The 24,479-nt window shown below is 38.8% G+C and overlaps 1 protein-coding gene across 1 annotated transcript in view; it reads right to left on the bottom strand.

The window, feature by feature from the left end:
- Positions 1 to 6,158: 6,158 nt before the first annotated feature.
- LOC150084516 (cyclic AMP-responsive element-binding protein 3-like protein 1) overlaps positions 6,159 to 24,479 on the bottom strand; it is a 266,005-nt gene continuing 247,684 nt past the window's right edge. The window contains exons 4-6 of the mRNA XM_090376271.1: positions 21,485 to 21,717; positions 6,838 to 6,981; positions 6,159 to 6,308 (exon numbers count right to left, since the gene is read on the bottom strand). Of these exons, the coding sequence (XP_090232397.1) occupies positions 6,159 to 6,308; positions 6,838 to 6,981; positions 21,485 to 21,717 (527 nt within the window). The remainder of the gene's footprint in view (positions 6,309 to 6,837; positions 6,982 to 21,484; positions 21,718 to 24,479) is intronic.

Raw genomic sequence — 24,479 nt, forward strand, 5'->3', positions numbered from 1 at the left:
TAACAACCATCCCGATCATCGTGTCAACCACAGGTATGGTGCCAAAGACCCTACGTAATTGCCTAGCAGCAATAGGTCTCCCAGCAAACACCTACAAGGAACTCCAGAAAGTCTCAATCCTGAACACTTGTAGAATAGTCAGAGAGTTCCTCAACCAACAGTAACACCAGACATAATAACAACCACACTGTGTACTTGGTAGCAATACCCATCACGAGGTGGAACCCCCAATCAGGGAAAAATAATATAAGACCAATAATAATAATAATACAATACGCAAAACTTCCTAGGCAAAACAATGGCGAAATGGAGTACCACCATTAAGGTCGAAAACGTCACAACCAGGCCAATCCCCATCAGGACAGAAATCTTTCAGGGAGATGCCCTGAGCCCATTGTGGTTCTGTCTAGCACTTAACCCACTATCAACCATGCTCAATGGCAGCAAGTATGGATATAACCTCAAAGAAGGAAGGAAAAACCTGTACACCCTCACTCACCTGATGTACATGGATGACATCAAGCTCTACATGGGAACTGAGAAACACCTTCAGCAAATACTCCAAATCACTGAAGAATTCAGCAATGATATTAGGATGGAATTTGGTCTAGACAAGTGCAAGACCTATGGATTGCGTCAGGGAAAATTAGTCAACCGAAACTACCAGCTGCAGAGGCTTACAAATACTTAGGGATGATGCAGGCTCAGCAGTTACAGCACAAGGAAATTAAGACCTGCCTGACCAAAAAATACCATCAGAGACTCAGAAGTCTGCTTAAAGCAAAACTGAATGGAGAGAACACAGTTAAAGCCATAAACACCTATGCAGTCCCAATGCTAACATACTCTTTCGGGGTCATAGATTGGACTAACACTGAGTTGGAGGATATCATGAGAAAGACAAGGATAATGATGACCAAGAGCTGCCAACACAAAAATCTGGCCGTGGAGAGACTGACAATTGCCCGGGAAGAAGCAGGAAGAGGCGTGATAGAGCAACAGAAAACAGCGATAGTTAACCTCAAGGATTACTTCCAGAAACACGCAGCAGCGCTCCACCAGGCCATAAGAAAGATAGACAAGCAGTATACCCCCCACTGAACCTAAGTGAGGAATCCCCCCCCTCCAACCAGGAGATACAAACGAATATAGAAAGATGGACAGAGAAGACACTCCATGGCAGACACTACAATGATCTCCATCAAGATCACATAGATAAAATTTCTTCCAATGCATGGTTCACAAGCGGGACACTCTTCCCCGAGATGGAAGGATTCATGCTCGCCATCCAAGACCAGGTAATCAACACCAGGAACTATAGAAAATACATCACCAAGGAGCCTGGAGTGTTTGATAACACGTGTCAACGATGCCACCTGACCTCTGAAATGATCCAACACATCACTGCGGGATGATGACTGAATACACTCATAGACATGACCAGGTAGCCAGGATAATACATCAGAAGCTAGCAAGGAAATACCAATTGGTCAAAGGAAGTGTACCATACTATAAGTACGAACCCCAGTCGGTACTAGAGACCCCAACCCACAAGCTGTACTGGGACTGCACCATAATAACGGATAGGACAATCCCGCACAACAGACCGGACATAACCCTTGTGGACAAGAAAGAAAAGACTACCTATCTGATTGACATAGCCGTACCCAACACTGGCAACCTGCAGAAAACCCATGGGGAAAAAATCAGGAAGTACGCGAACCTAAGACAGGAGATCAGAGAGATGTGGCAAATGCAACATGTAACGATCATCCAGATCATTGTGTCAACCACTGGTATGGTGCCAAAGACCCTACATAACAACCTAACAGCAATAGGTCTCCCAGCAAATACCTACAAGGAACTCCAGAAAGTAGCAATCCTGAACATCTGTAGGATAGTCAGAGTTCCTCGACCAACAGTAACACCAGACATAACAACAACCATCCTGTGTACTTGGTAGCAATACCCGTCACGAGGTGGAACCCCCAATCAGGGAGAAATAATATAAGAGAGCAAATACAATACAATACAATACAATACAATAATAACAATATGTCTGCTGTTTTTATTTATATTATTTGCCAGAGACTTCTCATAGTCTGCTGTTTTTATTTATATTATTTGCCAGAGACTTCTCATAATCTGCCTTAGCTTGCCTAACCTCCTTTGTGACTTGATTACAGACTAATTTATATCTACCACAGGCTTCTGTGCCGCCGAATAATTTATACCCATCCCAATAATTCATATGACACCCATTTAGGTCTAAGCCTTGAGAAGTATTTCTTTGTTGGTTTGAAAAGTCTAGTAGCTTCTTTTACTGTTTCCCTGAATATTTCCCATTTAGAACTTGCCATTGGTAACATCAACAATTGGTCCCCCTGCACACAATTTTAAAACTATCTGAGACCTCTGCAGTCACCCTTATGAAAGCAAAAGCCCTTCTCTTTACTAAATTCCACATTGGTACACTGTGATCACTGCCGTCCAGTGGATCTTTTACTTGCAAATCCTTAATGCATGAAGAATCTTTGTTGATAACCACTTCAAGAGTATTTCTTCCTTGTGTTGCCTCTCTAACATACTGCTGTAGAAAACAGCATTCAAGAAATTCACAAAAGTCTTGTTAGTGTGTGAGTGAGCAACCCACAAATTCCAGTCAACATCTGGAAAGTTAAAATCGCCCATTATGAGATATTCTGATTAGCTGACCCACTATTTCCCTGTATAGCTGTTTGGTATACTCATCACACTCATTATTCCTATAATACACACCCACTTTCAATTTTGTTTTCCCAGTGCTTATATCACACGAAACTGGCTCAACAATTGGCTCCAAGTCAACTGGATTCACTGCCTCACATTTAATATTTTTCTTTACTAAGAGCATAATTCCTCCACCTCTCCTCTTTGTATGCACTGTACTCCCCATATTCCAATTCAGCATCACTTATGTAGGAGACACCATGTCTCTTCTATCCCTACAATGTCTGCTGTTGTTGTTATTTGGTTTTTAGGAGCATTAGCAACTAAGGCCATATTGCTCCCAGGATATGCAGTGGTCCTCCTGACCTTCTGCATCCTCCATATTTGGTGTCACAGGCTCTAACCCCGGTCTAATCAAGAAGCGTGTGCTATGCACTGCTGCTCCTGCCCATCTGTCACGTACCAATAGTAGCAATGCAAGAATCAGTCCTGATTTTTGCATTGCTACTATTGGTACACGCAGCAGCCCAGAATGCAAGGTGTTGGGGATTTCAGGCCTTCCTGTGGGTGATCATGAAACAAGTGAACACATGGGCTGTGTAAGGGTAACTAAGAGTAAAACATGTGCATGTGTACTTGAACGTACACTAATTTCAGGATCACTTTCAACCTCTGCCTGCAGCTCTAGTTAGGCGCCTCCATAGCCAGGTGGGCAGGAGCAGCAGTGCGTAGCACACGCTTCTTGATTAGACCGGGGTTCGAGCCCATGACCACCAAATATGGAGGATGCAGAAGGGTCAGGAAATGACCACCGCATATCCCCAGAGCAATATGCCTTGGTTGCTAATGCTCCTAAAAAAAAAAAAGTCAAACAAAAGCAAGCAGCTCTAGTTAAACTATTAATTCATGTATCCTTTCCAAGCTAGCAGTTTTCTGACCAATCTATCACTGCCTCGATAGCATCAGCAAATATTCTTGTACCCATTCTATTCAAGTGTATCCCATCCCTGTAAAAACAGTCTCTCCTGTTAATGAGCACAGATCATGCTGAGAAAAATTCTATCCCACGAACCATGCATATTCTCACCAGGGCCAAATTGAATGACAAGGCTCTCTGAACAAATACTCCCTCCTATCATATCTGGGCAGATTTGCAGACACTCAAATTCAATCCTACTTGCCACTTTTTTGTCAACATTGCCCTTTAACTTGTTAAGTAAGTTCTCAGATCATTAGTGCCAAAAAAAATATCACCTTTTGTGCCCTTAAAAGATGATATCTGCTCTTCAGCATCACCTACTTTTGCCCCTACAGACATACCATGGTTCTATTTCAACATTTTTGTGTAAAGAGTAAATAAATAGCTGCTGTTTTGCTTAAAATAACACAGTTAGTGAAATGTTCCACCATGGTTTGCTAAAACTAGAGGTATAGCTTTGGTGACCATATTTTCTTGGAGAAAATAAAGGACAAACCCGAAAAAATGAAGGACAAACCTCAGAAAATAAAGGCCAAATCTGAAATAGTTTCATAAGGATAAAAAAAATAGTTTATTTTTATTATTTTATTTTTCAAAGGAAAGTTCAAGGGCAAAACTAAGAAAAACATTAAAAAAAAAACACATATTCTAATAAAAATATCTAACATCAAATAATATATGTAAATTTATTTAAAAATGACAACTGAATTTTCATATTTTTTGCATGAATGTACTTTTTTAAAAATATCATGCTCATCTTTTAAAAAGTCATAAAACTGCATACAACTCATATCAAAATTGCATTTAGCATAAATGCAAGCTTCCACTCTTTAAAGTTGTGTTTTTTCACTGGTACACATATTGTTTATTACTGAAAATGTTCTCTCAGTAGGAGCATTTCATCCTGGGAGACAGGCAAAATTATACAAATTTTAAAAGATATTTGTTTATCAACAATAAAATATTTAAATATTTCAATCCATTTATGATAGCAGGTCATTTCCTAATTTTGTTGCCACTCTCTGAGTTTTTCCTTAGTAACAATTTTTAATACAACAAACTTCATCGAAGTTTGTTGTATAACTTGCCATCGTCAATATTCAGTTTTATTTTACTTGAAATAAAAGAAACACTCTCCTCAACCTTCATCCACAATAGAATTTCTCACAAAACAATCCATTCAAATACTTCCATTTCTAGGAAGGTGCTGTCCACATTGATTCTAGTTACTGCAAGTTTGGTATTTATATAAATAATTTTACATCAACATTGCTTTGTTTTTCTTCTAATTCTGAAATGATTTTCTTAATATTCAGTGGTAAAAATTCTTGATGTTCTCATTCACTCAACTTTAATTTCAATTCATTTAAATTGACCAAAGTTTCACACACAGAAATATCTTGAAATTCAATTTTTAGAATATGTTTAAGAAAAGTTGAAGCTTGACTGTGAATGAAAAATAATCATGATTCAGCTAACGGATTGTTAAAAAAGATTTTGAGACTGCGGGACATCTTTCTTGTTCCAAAAAATACAATTTTAGCAGCTTAAAAAGTTTCAAATTCCTTTCTAAAGCCAGTAGAAGAGTCAACCATCTAGTTTTGCTGTAACCTAATAGTTTTTTATACTGAACATGTATATCATCACATATTTCCTTAAATTTTTCAATTATAATTTTGTAGATGTAAAAGTATGAATAAATTTTGGTAAAACTTTAGAACAGAGTTCCCTTCAAAAATGGCAGCAAGAAGAAGAGGAAGGAGGCAGTGATTGACATGCCTAACCCACTATGGTTAGTGTTAGTTAGAGTGTTTATTCCACCCTTGCCACTGTTTTAAAATCAGGAACTCATTTTCCTATTTTAAAAATAGCGGGAAGCGGGGATAAACACCCTAAGACTGAAGCAGTCTGGAGGGGGGACCTTATTCTAAAGATCAGCGACTAATACAAATACAACTACAAATTCACTAATACAACTTCAATATCAACTTCAGCCTTTTCCGTGCGAAGCATACCGACTACATCGGGTCTTCCCCGAAACACTTGCGTAATACTAAAAAACACTAATGCATTTTAAGTGAGCCATGACATTACAAGAAGCAAGTATTAGAAAAGGATTTTGTGCAATCAGACCATGTATTAAGCAGTTCCATTCGTACAATAAAAGTTAAATGACTAAATAAAAATAAAGGACAAAAGTGGGTTTTTGAAAAATAAATAAATTTAAATGACAGCTTCCTGAAATAAAGGACATATGGTCATTGTAGGTATAGCAGATTTCAGACATGGCATTATGTGAGATAAATGTAAGCTATCTAGTGAGTAAACTAAAACCAAGAAAGCACCAGAGGAGTTTGAGTACAAACATGACAGAGAAACAGAAAATCAGTTGACATAACACAAAGAAAATACCCTTTTCTAAAGCGTTTAGTGCACATAAGCCTCATAATACCCTTTTCTTATGTACAGCTCAACTAGTAGGAATAGTATCTAAATCTTCAGAATTATTCAAAGTAAAATCAGCCTCAATAATAAGTACATTGAAATCAGAATTGATACACATCAAGAAAAATGTATGATTAAAAGACTCTATCCAATCCATACGAAGATGCAGAGGAGACTACATTTCAGCACAGGGAAATATCAATAAGTGACTCACAAGCAATCAATAATGTTAAAAAATTAAATTGAAATCATCCATCTTTTAATAGTTTGTTCAGATCATTAAAAGTTCTTATATATAACAAATTTAAAAAATAATAGGGAGTAGTCAAAGTCTTGTAATTCTAGTTCCTACAACAGACACAAAGTTTAGAAAAATTAATTTAGATGTTAGCAAAAAGTGTTGGAAAGGTTTAACAATGTTTGTAATATTGGCATTTTATGCCAATAAAATTTTATGAAAAAAATTCTCTTGCATAAAAACCTTACAAATGCACAGAAACATCTTTTTCTTTTTTTTGTCAAACTAAAATATGAACAGAGGTTGTTCCATTTTTTTTCAGACAGGCTCTGATACTGCTGATAACAATACAGTTCTAAGTTAAAAAGAGACACAGAAATAATGCTTTTAGTTAGTTGTCATATTAGTATCAAATATGTAAAAAAAAAAATAAAAAAAAATATAAGTCTACAGAAGAATTACATGCCTTATTTTTAATTTTTCTTCGGATCTTTTTAAGAGACCTTTCTTCAGCTTTTGTAAGAGGCAGCCGTTGTGGAATAGTATACCCTTCAGCTAAAAGAGTTCGTTTTTCCTCTTCAGTGAGAATAAGAACACCAGTGGCCCCTTTCTACAGATAAAAAATAAATAAATATATATATTTTTATATGATGTTAAAATAATAAAATATAATATGGGGATTTTCAATATATAAAATATTCAAAAGAAATAACACTAAAGTCCACACGGCATTATACAGAATTTTTAATTCACTGACTACACTACTAAATTTTTGGGGACTCTTCTCTAAACACACACACAGCACTCTCAAATTACTAAATTATTTGCTGATAAAACCCAACATTTTTAAACCACCCTTTGGTATATTATTCTGAGATCTACAGAAAAAGAAAAAAAAAATTACATCTGAAGTAAATGGATAGTTAGCAATAGAATCTAACTTTTGGAAACAGTATGTTCATTCAACTTACATCAGTTTCATTTAGGTAACACTATTCAATGCAATGCAGAAACAGAAATCAAAATTGTGAAGATGGCAAAGTGAAAAACACTTACTTTAAAGGTTATATGCAACTGTCACCAATGAAATAGAATCGTGATGGAATCCCCAAGATTTGTTAGGCTACAAGATTACAAACTCTGAAACCCAAAGGTGATGCCATAGTGGTATTTTTAAGGTAAAAAAAAAAAAGAAAGAAAATAAAAAATCTGTGAAACACTATAATTTAATAATAAACACTTTTTTGCTATATATATATATATATATATATATATATATATATATGTGTTTGTGTGTATTTTTTTTTTTTTTTTTTTTTTTTTATGTTGCCATCATGTGGACACTGTTCCTTCCAGTGACAGCAACAGGTGGGCTTGGGCCCATTTTTATCCATCAGCCAACCTAAAATTACTAATATTGTTTTATATCGAACATCATCAACAGGAGTATATCTTTTATTTATTAAAAACTCAGAGGCACTGCGGTGACTGATCTCAGATTTACTAGCTCTTCATCAGAGGAGGAGACCCCAATTAGTACCCTTATGTCAAATGGTGAATTGGTGTATCTGATCTAAATAAGCAGCCAAGCAGTGAGTCTTGGAAGAAAAACTTCTGATTAAAAATGGGACAAAAGCTACATAAATATTAAACCTGCACTACCGAGCTACACTCATAGGATAAGCTTGGGCTTATTCTTGTTTCGAAATGTCATCCATGAGTTGATCTAAAATTACAAATATGAATTTTAACTGAGAACAGGAGGCTAATCTGTTGTTCATTAAGAAGTCAAAGAGAACTGATGTGACCAGTTTCAGCATTACTGGCTCTTCATCAGACAAAATGTGGCCATAATTGGAAAACTCACGTTGAATGGTTATAAAAGGAAAACATCCACACAAATAATTTATATAACACTTCCTCAACTTTATTCAAACTATCCACTTTTACAACACCTAGTGTAAGTTTCTTCCAAATCAATTACTCTCTCACTAAAATCAAATGTGCCGCATTCTGTGCAGCAGCAAACTTTTTCAATTTAAGTCTCCTTGTGTCTGGGTGTTTTCCAAGAAAGAGTAAAGATACCATCAGCATTTAGTTTACTCAATTTATTTAAAGTCTTAAATACACTCCATGACATTGAAATTGCAGCACCCAGGAGCAATTATTGGAAGAGCATGCAATTCAGCAGGGGGGGGGCAAGAGTTACGCTGAGTCTTTCAAAGGATTAAAATACAGGACCAATTGGAACGAAAGCTTTGGCTGATATGAAAACAAACAGAGATTATGGAGTGTGATGCAGTTAACGGGCCTCTGTCTTTCAAAGCTAACTTCAGAGTGCAAGGAGATTGTACAAAATGCTGAGATGTCACGTTCAACACCAATATGTGCAATTCAGTGTGATTAGGTTCAGGTTTAGGTTTTATTGGCGTATTAGCAATTAAGGCTATAATGTTCCAAAGCTACTTGATGGAAAATACTTTGGTGACCTAAAAAAATTAGGTCACTTTGTCAAGAGGGATAACTATAAAGGTATATCAGCAATATAAAAGATATATTTTAAATAAGACTAAAAATATTTGAGAAGTTTAAATAATTAAAAACAGTTCACATGTGTTTGTTGTTGGATAAAATCTGACTGAGTGTATAAGGTTCAGCTAGGTGACTAAAAGCAGTAAAATAAAAAAACACATTTGTGTCTATAACATGGACACTTGATTAAAATATGCTGAATGCTTAAAAAATTTTCACAATTGTCACACATAGGAGAGCCATCTGCCCTCAGCATGAAAATAGTATGCAGATGACTGTGTCCTATGAGGAGGTGAGCATGAACAACTTCCTCTCTACAGTTCCTGCACAGACAAGACTGCCAGTATTGAATTACAGGCTTTATTTGATAGAGTTTGTTCTTGATCTGTCCATGCCAAGACTGTTGCCACTGGGAGAATAATTTGGAGTGTATCATATGCCTGTGATCTTTATAGGCAGCTAAGAGGCTATGACCATTCTAAGATTGTGATGATCTGGCTGCAGCATCTGCCAGATAATTACCTCTGATCCCAATGGGGCTTGGGATTCAATGGAACTAGATGTCAAACCTCAATTTACAGAGGGTAGCTCCTGCTGGACCTTGGACAGGACTAGATGAGGATTATATCTCATCACTGATAGAGCCTGTAATGCACTTAAGGAATCTGTGTATTTATTAGTTTTAATGTGGTGCAAGGCTAGCTCCATAGCATACAACTCTGCGGCGTATATACCACATTTGTAGGGAACCTTCTCAGATAACATACTGTCTGGGAAGACTGCAGTAGATCCCATGGATGATTATGTTTTCAAGCCATCAGTGAAGATAGGCAGGAAATCAGAGTAAATTAGTATTAGTATTAGCCATTTGTTGCAAGGAAGCCTAAGGCTTATGCTGTACAAGCCAAAAAAAAAAAGAAAGAAAGAAAGAAAAAAAAAAGAGTAATATAATAATAATAAAAGTTGTAAGTAGACAGATGGTAAAGTGCTGGCTTTCCCCCCATCATTATAAATGAAGAAGTCACATGGTGAAACGTGAGCATGCCAGGGTGGGAGGGGTTGCTTCAGTGACTCGGAAACATTGTCTACTGTGATATTCAGCTGCCTGAGCAGCTTTTTCCCATCATGGCTCGAAAACAGATGTCAATGTAGGGCGGTCTAGCAGGGATTTCATTTCAAAGGTATATTTTAGCAACAACTGCCTTTGTTGGAGCAACAGTGGTGGTTCAGTTGCTTCAACATATAAACTGTGGACAGGTGATGTTCAAAATGCTCCAGAAGCAATGCAGGTGGCTTGGTGGTGCACTGGGTCTAGCCATTACAGTAAGCTGTTTCTAGCAGATGCATACACTTGAAATCCATAGTCTAATTTGATCAGACCAGGGCACAACAGAAGTGGAGAAAAAAGTACAGTGGTCTGCTCCCCTGACCAACTTGATTGGATATTATGATGCAGTCACAAAGGCTGGATGCAGGAATAACTTTGATATTATATACTTGGATCTTAGAAAGGCTTTTGATACTGTTGCACATGGAAGACTGCTACACAAATTGGAGCAGTGTGACATTGGAGGCAAATTGCTACTATGGATAAAGGGGTGGTTGAGGGGGAGAAGACAGAGAGTGGTAATCAATGGACACTGCTCATCGTGGACTAATGTTATTAGTGGAGTCCCTCAGGGCTCAGTGTTGGGTCCATTATTGTTTTCTGTATTTATAAATGATATTGATGATGGTATATCAAGCTTAATGTCCAAGTTTCCAGATGATACAAAGGTTGGCAGGGTTGTCAAGGACACTACTGACACTATGCTGCTGCTGCAACAGGATCTGGAAAGGTTGAGCAGATGGGCTGAGAGGTGGCAAATGAAGTTTAACATTGACAAATGTAAAGTACTACACATGGGAAACAGCAACCCCAGAGCAACGTATCAACTCTGTGGTACTACACTGACAGTGGTAGAGAATGAAAGGGACTTGGGGGTGGTTGTGCAGGCAGATATGAAGTTCTCTGAGCAGTGCAGACGGGCTGCAAGAGTAGCTCATGGAGTATTGTCAATGATATACAGGAATTTTTCCAGCAGGGATAAGGAGGTGATTATTCCATTGTATAAGGCAATGGTCAGGCCACACCTAGAGTAGTGTATACAGGTCTGGAGGCCTCATTTCAAGAAGGATGTAGAGCTGCTGGAACGAGTACAGAGAAGGGCAACAAGATTAGTGAATGGAACAAAGGGGTGCACTTACGAAGAAAGGCTTAAGTTTTGCAAATTACAGTGTCTGGAGACTAGGCACCAGCGAGGTGATCTGATAGAGGTGTATAAAGCCTTGAATGGTTTAAGCATGCTCAATGCTGATGGGATTCTTCCTCTAGCTCAGAAAAATCACCTGAGAGGGCATAAATTCAAATTGAGGAAAGACAGATGTAGGATAGACGTGAGAAAATTTGCCTTTAGCCAGCGGGTGGTTGGTTGGTGGAACAGACTTCCATCCCTTGTGGTGGAGGTTGATAGCCTAAATAAGTTTAAGGCTCAGCTGGACAGGTATTTGGAACGAACAGAGGGGTGAAGTGGAAGTGGTTTTTTTTTTTTTGGCTGATGCTGCATAAGCTTGCTTTCTTGCATCAAATGCCTCTACTAATGCTAATGCTAATGCTAATGATGTGGAAGTTATCCATGGTGACTGTTATGAAAACAGTCAGAAACAATCATATAATTTTATCCATTTACGAAAGCAGAATAACTATGAGATTAGCATCGTTGGCTATGATATGACATAGATAATTCAAAGATTCTTTAAAATTTGGAAGAAAACTGAATGAGAGTTGCTAGGCATGAGTGTATAAGGGTGCATTCGACAAGAATGTGCTTCACTACAAGTGGAGAGTTGCAGTGCATACACTGTGGAGGATCATTTCCTGTGAGGAAAAACAGGTGCAAAATTTGACTGTGATTGATTCATGCTCTGCCTAGGATTATTTCATCCTTTCTGTATGCATGGAGGCTGGAGGCCCACAACTGCGATTGTGGTTTTATTTGAAAGAGCTTATTATCCATTTGAACTTGCCATAGAGGTGTCCATTTTGTTCCTTACATAACCTTCATATATTAGATGTGTAATCCACATATAGAATGCAAAAACATGATGAGGCTCTGTTGGATGGATGGATGTATGGCAACATAGTCTGCACATTCGTTTCCTGATATTCCAGTGTAGTCTAGGGTTCCAGCAAAAGATGACTACTTGCTGGCATTCCTGAATATGTATCAGCTTAGTTACGCTTTTTATTAATAGACTGGTTGGTGAGGAGGTGTTTTATAAGGCTAGAAGTGTATTCTGTGAGTCCATATATATTATGCTTTTTTTTTTTTTGACGGACATTTTCTAGAGAATATTTTCTAGGGCAAACTTGATGGCAAATAACTCAGCTGTATAACTGCTGCATTCAGTGGGAAGTGATATAGAGATGGTGTTAAAAGGCGGAACTGCTGTGTCACTACTCCACTATCAGGCTTTGATCCATCAGTATCTAAAATGCAGATAATTTTGTGTGTGTGACTAGTATGGAGTTGTTGTATGCTGATATTTGCTTTCCCAGTTTAGGAAGTAATTGTCACAGGATAGTTTAATATAGGACCATGAGAAAACTGAACTGTTTGGATCTTCAAGAACTTTTTCAAGGTGTACATTCCAAGTTTGTGATAGAGCCTGAAATCTAATACCAGTAGGCTGAATTGCTCTGGGTTTATATTTCATCGTTTAAGGGCACAAAAGGTAATACTGTTGTACACATTGACACTAATGATATTAAGAGTAGGAGATCGGCAGAATTATTTCACAAGTACAAGTCACTGTTGAAAGAAAGCTGTGAATTAGAGTTGAATTTGAAAGTGTCTGCAATTCTACCCAGACACAACAGGAGGGAGTATATGATAAAAGCCTTGTCGATCAATTCGGCCCTGGAGAGAGATTGTGCAAGGCTCAAGGGGGTAGAATTTTTCTCAGCCTGGTCTGTGCTTGTTAACAGGAGAGACTGCTTCTACAAGGATGGGATACACTTAAATAGAAAGGGTGCAAGAATATCTGCTGATGCTATCGAGGCAGTGTTAGGTGGGTTGCAAAACTGCTAGATTAGGGAGATACACGGACTAAAAGATTAATAGCAGCCGCTGGCAGAGGTGAAAGTGATTCTGTACTGCTTCTACTGGGATGAGCAGCAGCCTGGTAAACAAGATACAACGGATTTCAGAGACTGCTGGGAGTCATTGCGGTACAAGTAAACACATGGGTTGTGTTAGGGTAGCTAAGAATAGAAACAGGTGCATGTATACTTCCGTGTGCACCAATGCTAGGAGTTTGGTAAATAAATTTGATGAATTTGAGGTGTTGGTCAAAACATCAAAGGCAGATATTTTTGGTATATCAGAGACATAATGTCACACAGATATAAGGAATGTAAAACTGGAATTTGGGGAGTACAGTGTACTAACCTGTACAGAAAGGATAGACAGGACAGTAGGGGAGGAGGAGGGGTTATGCTATTAGTTAAGAAACACAAAATCCAAGGAGGTACAGCCAGTCAACATCGCTAGACAGTCAGTGTCGAATCAGTTTGGTGTGACATAAGCACAGGGAAATCAAAATTGAGAGTAGGAGTGTGTTATACGCCTAATGACTCTGATGAGTATAATAAAAAAACTGTACGGGGAAATAGAGTGGGCCAGTAAATCAGAGTGTCTTATAATGAGGGATTTTAATTTCCCAGATATTGACTGGAATTTGTGGATTGGTCACTCGCACACTAGCAAGGCTTTTGTGGATTTATTGGATGATTGTTTTCTACAGCAGCATGTTCGGGGAGGCAACTAGAGGGAGTAATACTCTTGATCTGATTATCAGTAGTGATTCTTCATGCATTAAGAATCTGCAAATAAAGGAACCACTAGGTGGAAGTGATCAGTGTGCTGAAGTGGGATTTACTCAAAGAGGTAACTACCATCAAGGGTAAAGGGAAGGGTTTTTGCTTTTGTAAAGGCAACTATGGAGGTTTGAGACAGTATTTAAATTCTATACGGTGGCAACTGATGATGTTACCAACATCAAATTCAAAATGGGAAGCATTCAAAGAATTAATCTAGGAAGCTACTAGGCTTTACATATCAACTAAGAAATATTGTTCAAGGTTTAGGCCTAAATGGATGTCAGATGAACTAATGAGACATGTGGCAAAGAAGAAAAATGCATGGGATACATATAAATTAATGGGTGACATAGAAGCCTATGATAGATATAAGCTGGCCTGTAACTACATCACAAAGGAGGTTAGGCAGGCAAAGGCAGATTATGAGAAATCTTTGAAAAGGATGCAAATAAAAACCAGCAAAGAGTTCTTTACCTATGTAAACTCTAGAAGGAAAGGGGATGATACAGATTGGTCCACTGGATACTGATAGTTCAACTATTGATGATCCTGCTCAGGTGGCTAACAAACTAAATGAGCATTTTGCATCTACATGCTCACATGAGGAGTTATTCAGGGAGGGGAAAGCCAGAGGTGAATTAAACTCTGGCAGTGAGCTAAATGATTTTGTAATAACTGAGAGGAAAGTAGTGGAGAAATTGTTGAAGATAAACATAAAAAAGGCACCCGGGGTGGATGGGATCTATCCAGTTATTTATATTAAATAACTGGATAGATCCCAGTTATTTAATCCAGCGCATTCTGCCTGGATATATCCAGGCAGAATGCGCTGGTCCCACAGGAACTAGTAGTTGTTGGTGACTCTATTGTCAGGGAAACGGGGAACATGCTTTGTAAAAAGGATAGGTGGAATAGGACCAGGGTATGTCTGCCAGGGGCAAAGGTTAATGACGTTGTAGAGCGGATATCATGTTTTAAGGGCACAAAAGGTGATATAGTTGTACATGTTGGCACTAATGATATTAAGAGTAAGAGACCGGCGGAATTACTTAGCAAGTACAGGTCACTGTTGAAAAAAAGCCATGAATTAGGGTTGAATTTGAAAGTGTCTGCAATTCTGCCCAGACACGATAGGAGGGAGTATATGATGAGAGCCTTGTCGATCAATTCGGCCCTGGAGGGATTGTGCAAGGCTCAAGGGGTAGAATTTTTTTCAGCCTGGACTGTACTTGTTAACAGGAGAGATTGCTTCTACAGGGATGGGATACACTTAAACAGAAAGGGTGCAAGAATTTTTGTGATGCTGTCGAGGCAGTGTTAGGTGGGTCGGAAAACTGCTAGTTGGGGGGGGGATACAAGGACTAATAGATTAACAGTAGCCACTGGCAGAGGTGGAAGTGATTCTTGCACTGCTTCTATTGAAATGAGCAGAATCCTGAAAAACAAGATGCAGGATATTTCAGAGACTGCTGGGAGTCATTGCGGTACAAGTAAACACATGGGTTGTGTTAGGGTAGCTAAGAATAGAACAAGGTGCATGTATACCTGCGTGTACACCAATGCTAGGAGTTTGGTAAATAAATTTGATGAATTTGAGGTATTGCTCAAAACATCAAAGGCAGATATTGTTGGGATATCAGAGACGTGGTGTCACACAGATATAAGTAATGCGGAACTGGAATTTGGGGAATACAATGTGTATAGAAAGGATAGACAGGACAGGAGGGGAGGAGGGGTTATGCTATTAATTAAGAAACACATAAAGTCCAAGGAAGTGAAGCCAGTCGACATTGATGGACAGGACAGTGTCGAGTCAGTTTGGTGTGACATAAGCATAAGGAAATCAAAATTGAGAGTAGGAGTGTGCTATAGGCCTAATGACTCTGATGAGTATAATAAGATATTGTACAGGGAAATAGAGTGGGCCAGTAAATCAGAGAGTCTTATAATGGGGGATTTTAATTTCCCAGATATTGACTGGAATTTGTGGGTTGGTCACTCGCACACTAGCAAGGCTTTTGTGGATTTATTGGATGATTGTTTTCTACATCAGCATGTTCATGAGGCAACAAGAGGGAGCAATACTCTTGATCTGATTATCAGTAGTGATTCTTCATGCATTAAGAATCTGTAGATAAAGGAACCACTAGGTGGCAGTGATCATAGTGTGCTGAAGTGGGATTTACTCAAGGAGGTAAGTACCATCAGAGGTACAGGGAAGGGTTTTTGTTTTCATAAAGGCGACTACGATGGACTGAGACAGTATTTAAATTCTATACAGTGGCACCAACTGATGATGTTACCAACAGCAAACTCAAAATGGGAAGCATTCTAGGAACTAATCTTGGAGGCTACCAGGCTTTACATACCAACTAAGAAATAATGTTCAAAGTTTAGGCCTAAATGGTTGTCAGATGAACTAATGAGACATGTGGCAGAGAAGAAAACTGCATGGGATACATACAAATTAATGGGTGACATGGAAGCCTATGATAGATATAAGTTGGTCTGTAACCAAGTCACAAAGGAGATTAGGCAGGCAAAGGCAGACTACGAAAAATCCTTGGCAAAGGATGCAAAGAAAAACAGAAAAGAGTTCTTTACATATTTAAACTCAAGAAGGAAAGGGATGAATCAGATTGGTCCACTGGATACTGATGGTTCAACAGTTGAGGATCCTGCTCAGGTGGCTAACAATCTAAACGAGTATTTTGCATCTACATTCACACATGAGGAGTTATTCAGGAAGGAGAATGATGTAGGTAAAGTAAACATTGGCAGTGAGCTGGAGATTTTGTAATAACTGAGAGGAAAGTGGAGGAGAGATTGTTGAGGATAAACATAAAAAAGGCACCTGGGGTGGATGGGATCTATCCAGTTATATTAAAGGAGGCAGCAAAGGAAGTAAGCAAACCCCTAGCCATAATTATGAGAGCTTCTTTGGACTCAGGGGAGGTACCCATAGACTGGAGATGTGCAAATGTAACCCCAATTCACAAAGGAGGATCAAAGGCTGACACAAGTAATTATAGACCTGTTAGTTTAACTTCTGTTCCAGGTAAATTAATGAAGGCACTGGTTAAAGAAGCACTGCAGGATCATCTAGACAAGAATTCAGTTAGAGCTCAGACGCAGCATGGGTTTGTTAAGGGCAGGTCTTGCCTGACCAATTTGATTGGATACTATGATGTAGTCACAAAAGAACTGGATGCAGGGAATAACTTTGATATTATATATTTGGATCTTAGAAAGGCTTTTGATACTGTTGCACATGGAAGACTTCTGCACAAATTGGAGCAGTGTGGCATTGGAGGCAAATTGCTGCTATGGATAAGGGGATGGTTGAGTGGCAGAAGACAGAGATTGATAATCAATGGACACTGCTCAACGTCAACTAATGTTATTAGTGGAGTTCCTCAGGGTTCAGTGTTGGGTCCGTTGTTGTTTTCGGTGTTTATGAATGATATTGATGATGGGATATCAAGTTTAATGTCCAAGTTTGCAGATAATACAAAGGTTGGCAGGGTTGTTAAGGACACTACTGATACTATGCTGCTGCCACAGGATCTGGAAAGGGTGAACAGATGGGCTGAGAGATGGCAAATGAAGTTTAACATTGACAAATGTAAAGTACTACATATGGGAAACAGTAACCCCAGAGCAACATATCAACTCTGCGGTACTACACTGACAGTGGTGGAGAATGAAAAGGACCTGGGGGTAATTGTGCAGGCAGATATGAAGTTCTCTGAGCAGTGCAGACGAGCTGCAAGAGTAGCTCATAGTGTCTTGTCAATGATATACAGGAATTTTTCTAGCAGGGATAAGGAGGTGATTATTCCCTTGTATAATGCAATGGTTAGGCCACATCTTGAATACTGTATACACGTCTGGAGGCCTCATTTCAAGAAGGATGTAGAGCTACTGGAACGGGTACAGAGAAGGGCAACAAGATTAGTGAATGGAACAAGGGGTTGCTCTTACGAAGAAAGGCTTAAGTTTTGCAAATTACAGTGTTTGGAGATTAGGCACATGCAAAGTGATCTGATTAATGTGTATGAAGCCTTGAATGGTTTGAGAATGTGCAATGCTGATGGGATTCTTCTTCTTGCTCAGAATAACCTGAGAGGGCATAAATTCAAATTGAGGAAAGACAGTTGTAGGACAAATGTGCGGAAATTTGCCTTTAGCCAGTGGGTGGTTGATTGGTGGAACAGACTTCCATCTTTTGTTGTGGAAGTTGATAGCCTAAACAAATTTAAAGCTCAACTGGACAGGTATTTCGATCGAACGAAGGGGTGAAATGGGAGTGGTGTGTGTGTGTTTTTTTTTTTTTTTTTTTTGGCTGATGCTGAATAAGCTTGCTTTCTTGCATCATATGCTTCTACTAATGCTAATGCTAATGCTAATGCTAAAGGAGGCAGCAAAGGAAGTAACCAAACAAACCCTTAACCATAATTATGAGAACTTCCTTGGACTCAGGGGAGGTACCCATGGACGGGAGATGTGCAAATGTGACCCCCACAAAGGAGGATCAAAGGACAACACAAGTAATTATAGATCTGTAAGTTTAACTTACAGATCTATAATTACTATAATTAACTATAATTAACTATAATTACTATAATAATCTATAATTAACCAGTGCCTCCATTAATTTCCAGGGAAATTAATGGAGGCACTGGTTAAAGAAGCAGTGCAGGATCATCTAGACAAGTCTTCAGTTATAGCTCGGACACAGCATAGGTTTGTTAAGGGGAAGTCTTGCCTGACTAATTTGACTGAATACTATGATGTGGTCACAAAGCAACTGGATGCAGGGAATAACTTTGATATCATATATTTGGATCTTAGAAAGGCTTTTGATACTGTTGCACACGGAAGACTGCTGCACAAATTGGAGCAGTGCGGTATTGGAGGCAAATTGCTGCTATGGATAAAGGGATGGTTGAGTGTGAGAAGACCGAGAGTGGTAATCAATGGACACTGCACTTTGTGGACTAATGTCATTAGTGGAGTCCCTCAGGGTTAATTGTTGGGTCTATTGTTGTTTTCTGTATTTATAAATGGTATTGACGATGCTATATCAAGCTTAATGTCCAAGTTTGCAGACGATACAAAGGTTGGCAGGGTTGTTAAGGACACTACTGATGCTATGCTGCTGCAACAAGATCTAGAAAAGTTGAGCAGGTGGGCTGAGGGGTGGCAAATGAAATTTAACGTTGACAAATGTAAAGTACTACATATGGGAAGCAGTAAACCCAGATTTACATATCAACTCTGTGGTACTACACTGACCGTGGTAGAGAATGAAAAGGACATGGGGGTAATTGTGCAGGCAGATATGAAGTTTTCTGAGCAGTGCAGATGGTCTGCAAGGGTAGCTCATGATGTCTTGTCAATGATATACAATAATTTTTCTAGCAGGGATAAGGAGGTGATTATCCCCTTGTATAAGGTAATGGTCAGGCCACACCTTGAGTACTGTATAGAGGTCTGTAGGCCTAATTTTAAGAAGGACGTAGAGCTGTTGGAATGAGTACAGAGAAGGGCAACAAGATTAGTGAACAGAACAAAGGGTTGCTCTTACGAAGAGAAGCTTAAGTTTTGCAGATTACAGTGTTTGGAGATTAGGCACATGCAAAGTGATCTGATTAATGTGTATGAAGCCTTGAATGGTTTGAGCATGTGCAATGCTGATGGGATTCTTCTTCTTGCTCAGAATAACCTGAGAGGGCATAAATTCAAATTGAGGAAAGACAGTTGTAGGACAAATGTGCGGAAATTTGCCTTTAGCCAGTGGGTGGTTGATTGGTGGAACAGACTTCCATCTTTTGTTGTGGAAGTTGATAGCCTAAATAAATTTAAGGCTGAGCTGGACAGGTATTTGGAACGAAAGATGGGTGAAATCAGAGCATATTTTTTTTTTTTTTTTTTTTTTGGCTGACGCTGCATAAGCTTGCTTTCTTGCATCGGATGCCTCTACTAATGCCAATGCTATAGTGCCTTGTAAACTGTCGATCACTAAGATTGTCCAAATGGGGTGAGTAGGCATGCTTCGAATTTTAGGTGCATAATTCATCACTGGTTAGAGAAGTAATGCAGGACCATCTGGACAGACATGCAATATACTGCAATCACGGCAGAGATTTGTTAAGTGGCAATCTTGTCTAGCTATCATTTTCTTGGTCATGATGTCATGACCAAGAAAATGATGCAAAAAATAATTTTGACATCATATACTTGCATTTCTGGAATGCTTTTGATATTATTACACATAAAAGACTTGTGCAAATTGGAGTAATGCGACATTAAGGGCAACTTACTACTATGGATAAATGGATGGCTAAGAGGAAGAAGGCAGATAGTAGCACTCTTCGTGGACTAATGTTATTAGTGGAGTTCCCACGGTTCAATGCTGGGTCCATTGATGTTTTCAATATTTATCAATGATATTGATGAAGGTATATCAGGCTTAATTGGGTCAATGGGTTGAGAAATTGCAGTTGAAGTTTAATTTTGAGAAATGCAAGGTTCTGCTTATGGGTAGCGGTAACCCCTCAACTGTGTGGTACTACACTCAGGGTAGTAGAGAATGAAAAAGACCTGGGATAATTGTGTAGACATGCTGCCATGAGAGACAGCTCAAGGAGTTTTGTCAATGATATACAGAAACTTTGCTATGAGGGATAAGGAGGTGATTATTCTTTTGTATAAGGCCATGGTTAGGCTGCATCATGAGTACTCTATACAGGTGTCTGGAAGCCTCACTTAGGAAGGATGTAGATCTGCTGGAACAGATGCAAAGAAGGGCAACCAGACTAGTTATTTATGAAGGGAACAAAAGGGTGATCTTATGTAGAAAGGCTTCATTCTGCAAATTGCAGTCTCGAGACTTGACACTTGTCGGAAGATCTCATTGAGGTGTTAAAGTTTTGAATGGAATGAGTAAGCTGAATGTTAATGGCATTCTTCCTCTTGCTGAGACTACACATGAGGTGGCAAAAAACCAAGCTGATTGTTGGAACAGGATTCCATCTGTTGTTGTAGAAGAGATCCATAATTTATGGGTTGAATAAATTCAAGGAAATTATAATCTATAACTTTCTTGTATCAATTTCATAATGGTCCAATACAATTTTTTTCCTTGTCACATTCCTAGTGATTGATTTTCATTAGTCATCCCTTTGCCTGATAAAAACAATCCTTTTTATGGTACTATTACAAAGAATTTACAGCTATTTTAAGTTGTGTGTGTCTCTCTGTGTGTGTGTGTGTGTGTGTGTGTGTGTGTGTGTGTGTGTGTGTGTGTGTGTGTGTGTGTGTGTGTGTGTGTGTGTGTGTGTGTGTGTGTGTGTGCGTGCGCGTGCGTGCATGCGTGCGAGACTTTCACTCTATTGCTCATTACTCGTCCATCTTGGTATCCATCACATGCTATATTTTCTTAACAGTATAACCACATTTGTGGCTTCTGTGACTATTGCAAACTTATTTTCAAAAATAAATAAGAGTAAAGCTGCTTTATAAAAATGTGCTATTTTACTAGGCACTTGCATCTCTATTAATTTAATATCATCTACATGTAGTCTTCAATACAAGTTTTTCAAAGAAATTAATAATGAATAGGAAAAGAGATATAAAGAGACACATAGGTACATACCGGCTGACTACTTATAAGGGACGCAGAATTGTTTGAACTCCTAGCTCCACCGTTTGTTGTTGTGACTGATACAACTACTTTGGTATGTGACTGGCCTCTCCTGACTGGGGTTCCTCCTCCAAGAAGGGCAGGTGGAGAGGCAGGATGGTTGGTTCCGTGGACTGGAGATAAGCTGCCATCAGAATCACTACAGTTACTAGATGGAGGTGTTGGTGGAAGAGGAAATCCTGCTGCTGATATAAAGTTTACAATTAACATAAACAAAAAAATCTCATGACAAAGAGAGTAGATTATTAATTAAAATAATCTAATACAATATAAAAAAAATCACACAAAGTGTTTGATTTTCCAAGTGAAGGGTTCTTAACCAGAGAGTTTTGTCTTCATGGGGAGGAGGAGGTCCATGGGAGGTGAGAAAGCCTATAAAAACTGAGTTTTCTGATCATGCATTTCATTATAGGCTACTGCAGCCAAGTGGTCAATGCAAGGGTACAGAAATATGTGCATTCCAGTGACCATAGTTCAACCCATGTGACTACTACATATGATGCTTTAAATACATTTAGTGATGAAGAAATATTTAGGGATGGGAATACCAAAAAAAAAAATAAAGTTATAACTGGGAATTAAATGATTTTATGATAAATGAGAAGTAATGGAAACTAAACCATTGAAGTTAAAAGTAAACAAAAAACCTGGGGCTGATAGGAATCTATCCGATGATATTAAAACCCACCAGCCAGCAGGTAGTTGATTGTTCAAAGAAACATCCATTGGTGTTGTCGAGGTGGTCTAGTTTGAATAAATTCATGGAAGAACCAGAGAAACCGTTAGAGGAGATGGATAGGTGATGTGGTTTTTTTTTTTTTTTTTGTTGCTATATAAGCGTGCTTTCTTATATCATTTGCTAATATTAATAATAAAAGAAGTAGAAAAAGAGGTAAGCTGGCCTTGGGCCAGTGGTGAGCTATAGTGGGCTTGCAAGAGCCCATTGTTATTTTTTTTTTTTTGAAAATTTGTGAGCCCATTGTTGAGATGATCATTTATTTTACAAATGAAATGTTGAATGCAATTATTGAGTATCATTAGCCTTTAGCATTAGCAGAGGCATATGATGCAAGAAAGCAAGCGTATTCAGCATCAGCCAAAAAAAAAAAAAAAAAAGAAAACAACCACTACTCCCATTTCACCCCTCCGTTCGTTCGAAATACCTGTCCAGCTGAGCCTTAAATTTATTTAGGCTATCAACTTCAACAACAAACGATGGGAGTCTATTCCACAAACCAACTGCCCGCTGGCTAAAGGCAAATTTCCGCACATCTATCCGACATCCGTCCTTCCACAATTTGAATTTATGCCCTCTCAGGTGATTATTCTGAGCAAGAGGAAGAATCCCATCGGCATTGAGCATGCTCAAGCCATTCAAAACCTTATACACCTCTATAAGATCACCTCGCCGATGCCTAGTCTCCAGGCTCTGTAATTTGCAAAACTTAAGCCTTTCTTCGTAAGAGCAACCCTTTGTTCCATTCACCAATCTTGTTGCCCTTCTCTGTACTCGTTCCAGCAGCTCTACATCCTTCCTGAAATGAGGCCTCCAGACCTGTATACAGTACTCAAGGTGTGGCCTGACCAATGCCTTATACAAGGGAATAATCACATCCCTGTCCCTGCTTGAAAAATTCCTGTATATCATTGACAAGACACCATGAGCTACTCTTGCAGCTCGTCTGCACTGCTCAGAGAACTTCATATCTGCCTGCACAATTACCCCCAGGTCCTTTTCATTCTCTACCACTGTCAGCGTAGTACCACAGAGTTGATACGTTGATCTGGGGTTACTGTTTCCCATATGTAGTACTTTACATTTGCCAATGTTAAACTTCATTTGCCACCTCTCAGCCCATCTGCTCAACCTTTCCAGATCCCTGTTGCAGCAGCATAGTATCAGTAGTGTCCTTAACAACCCTGCCAACCTTGGTATCATCTGCAAACTTGGACATTAAGCCTGATACACCATCATCAATATCATTTATAAATACAGAAAACAACAATGGACCCAACACTGAACCCTGAGGAACTCCACTAATAACATTAGTCCACGTTGAGCAGTGTCCATTGATTACCACTCTCTGTCTTCTGCCACTCAACCATCCCTTTATCCATAGCAGCAATTTGCCTCCAATGCCACACTTCTCCAATTTGTGCAGCAGTCTTCCATGCGCAACAGTATCAAAAGCCTTTCTAAGATCCAAATATATAATATCAAAGTTATTCCCTGCATCCAGTTCTTTTGTGACTACATCATAGTATCCAATCAAACTGGTCAGACAAGACCTGCCTTTAACAAAACCATGCTGTGTCTGAGCTATAACTGAATTCTTGTCCAGATGATCCTGCAGTGCTTCTTTAACCAGTGCCTCCATTAAATTTCCTGGAACTGAAGTTAAACTAACAGGTCTATAATTACTTGTGTCAGCCTTTGATCCTCCTTTGTGAATTGGGGTTACATTTGCACATCTCCAGTCCATGGGTACCTCCCCTGAGTCCAAAGAAGCTCTCATAATTATGGCTAGGGGTTTGCTTACTTCCTTTGCTGCCTCCTTTAATATAACTGGATAGATCCCATCCACCCCGGGTGCCTTTTTTATGTTTATAATCAACAATTTCTCCTCCACTTTCCTCTCAGTTATTAGAAAATAATCTAGTCCACTGCCAATGTTTACTTCACCTACGACATTCCCCTTCCTGAATAACTCCTCATGTGTGAATGTAGATGCAAAATACTCGTTTAGATTGTTAGCCACCTGAGCTGGATCCTCAACTGTTGAACCATCAACATCCAGTGGACCAATCTGATTCATCCCTTTCCTTCTTGAGTTTAAATAGGTAAAGAACTCTTTTCTGTTTTTCTTTGCATCCTTTGCCAAGGATTTCTCATAATCAGCCTTTGCCTGCCTAATCTCCTTTGTGACTTGGTTACAGACCAACTTAT

Source organism: Mastigoproctus giganteus, chromosome 6 (assembly GCF_048544385.1).
Source record: "Mastigoproctus giganteus isolate SK-2022 chromosome 6, ASM4854438v1, whole genome shotgun sequence".
In the NCBI taxonomy this organism is placed as follows: Eukaryota; Metazoa; Arthropoda; class Arachnida; order Uropygi; family Thelyphonidae; genus Mastigoproctus; species Mastigoproctus giganteus.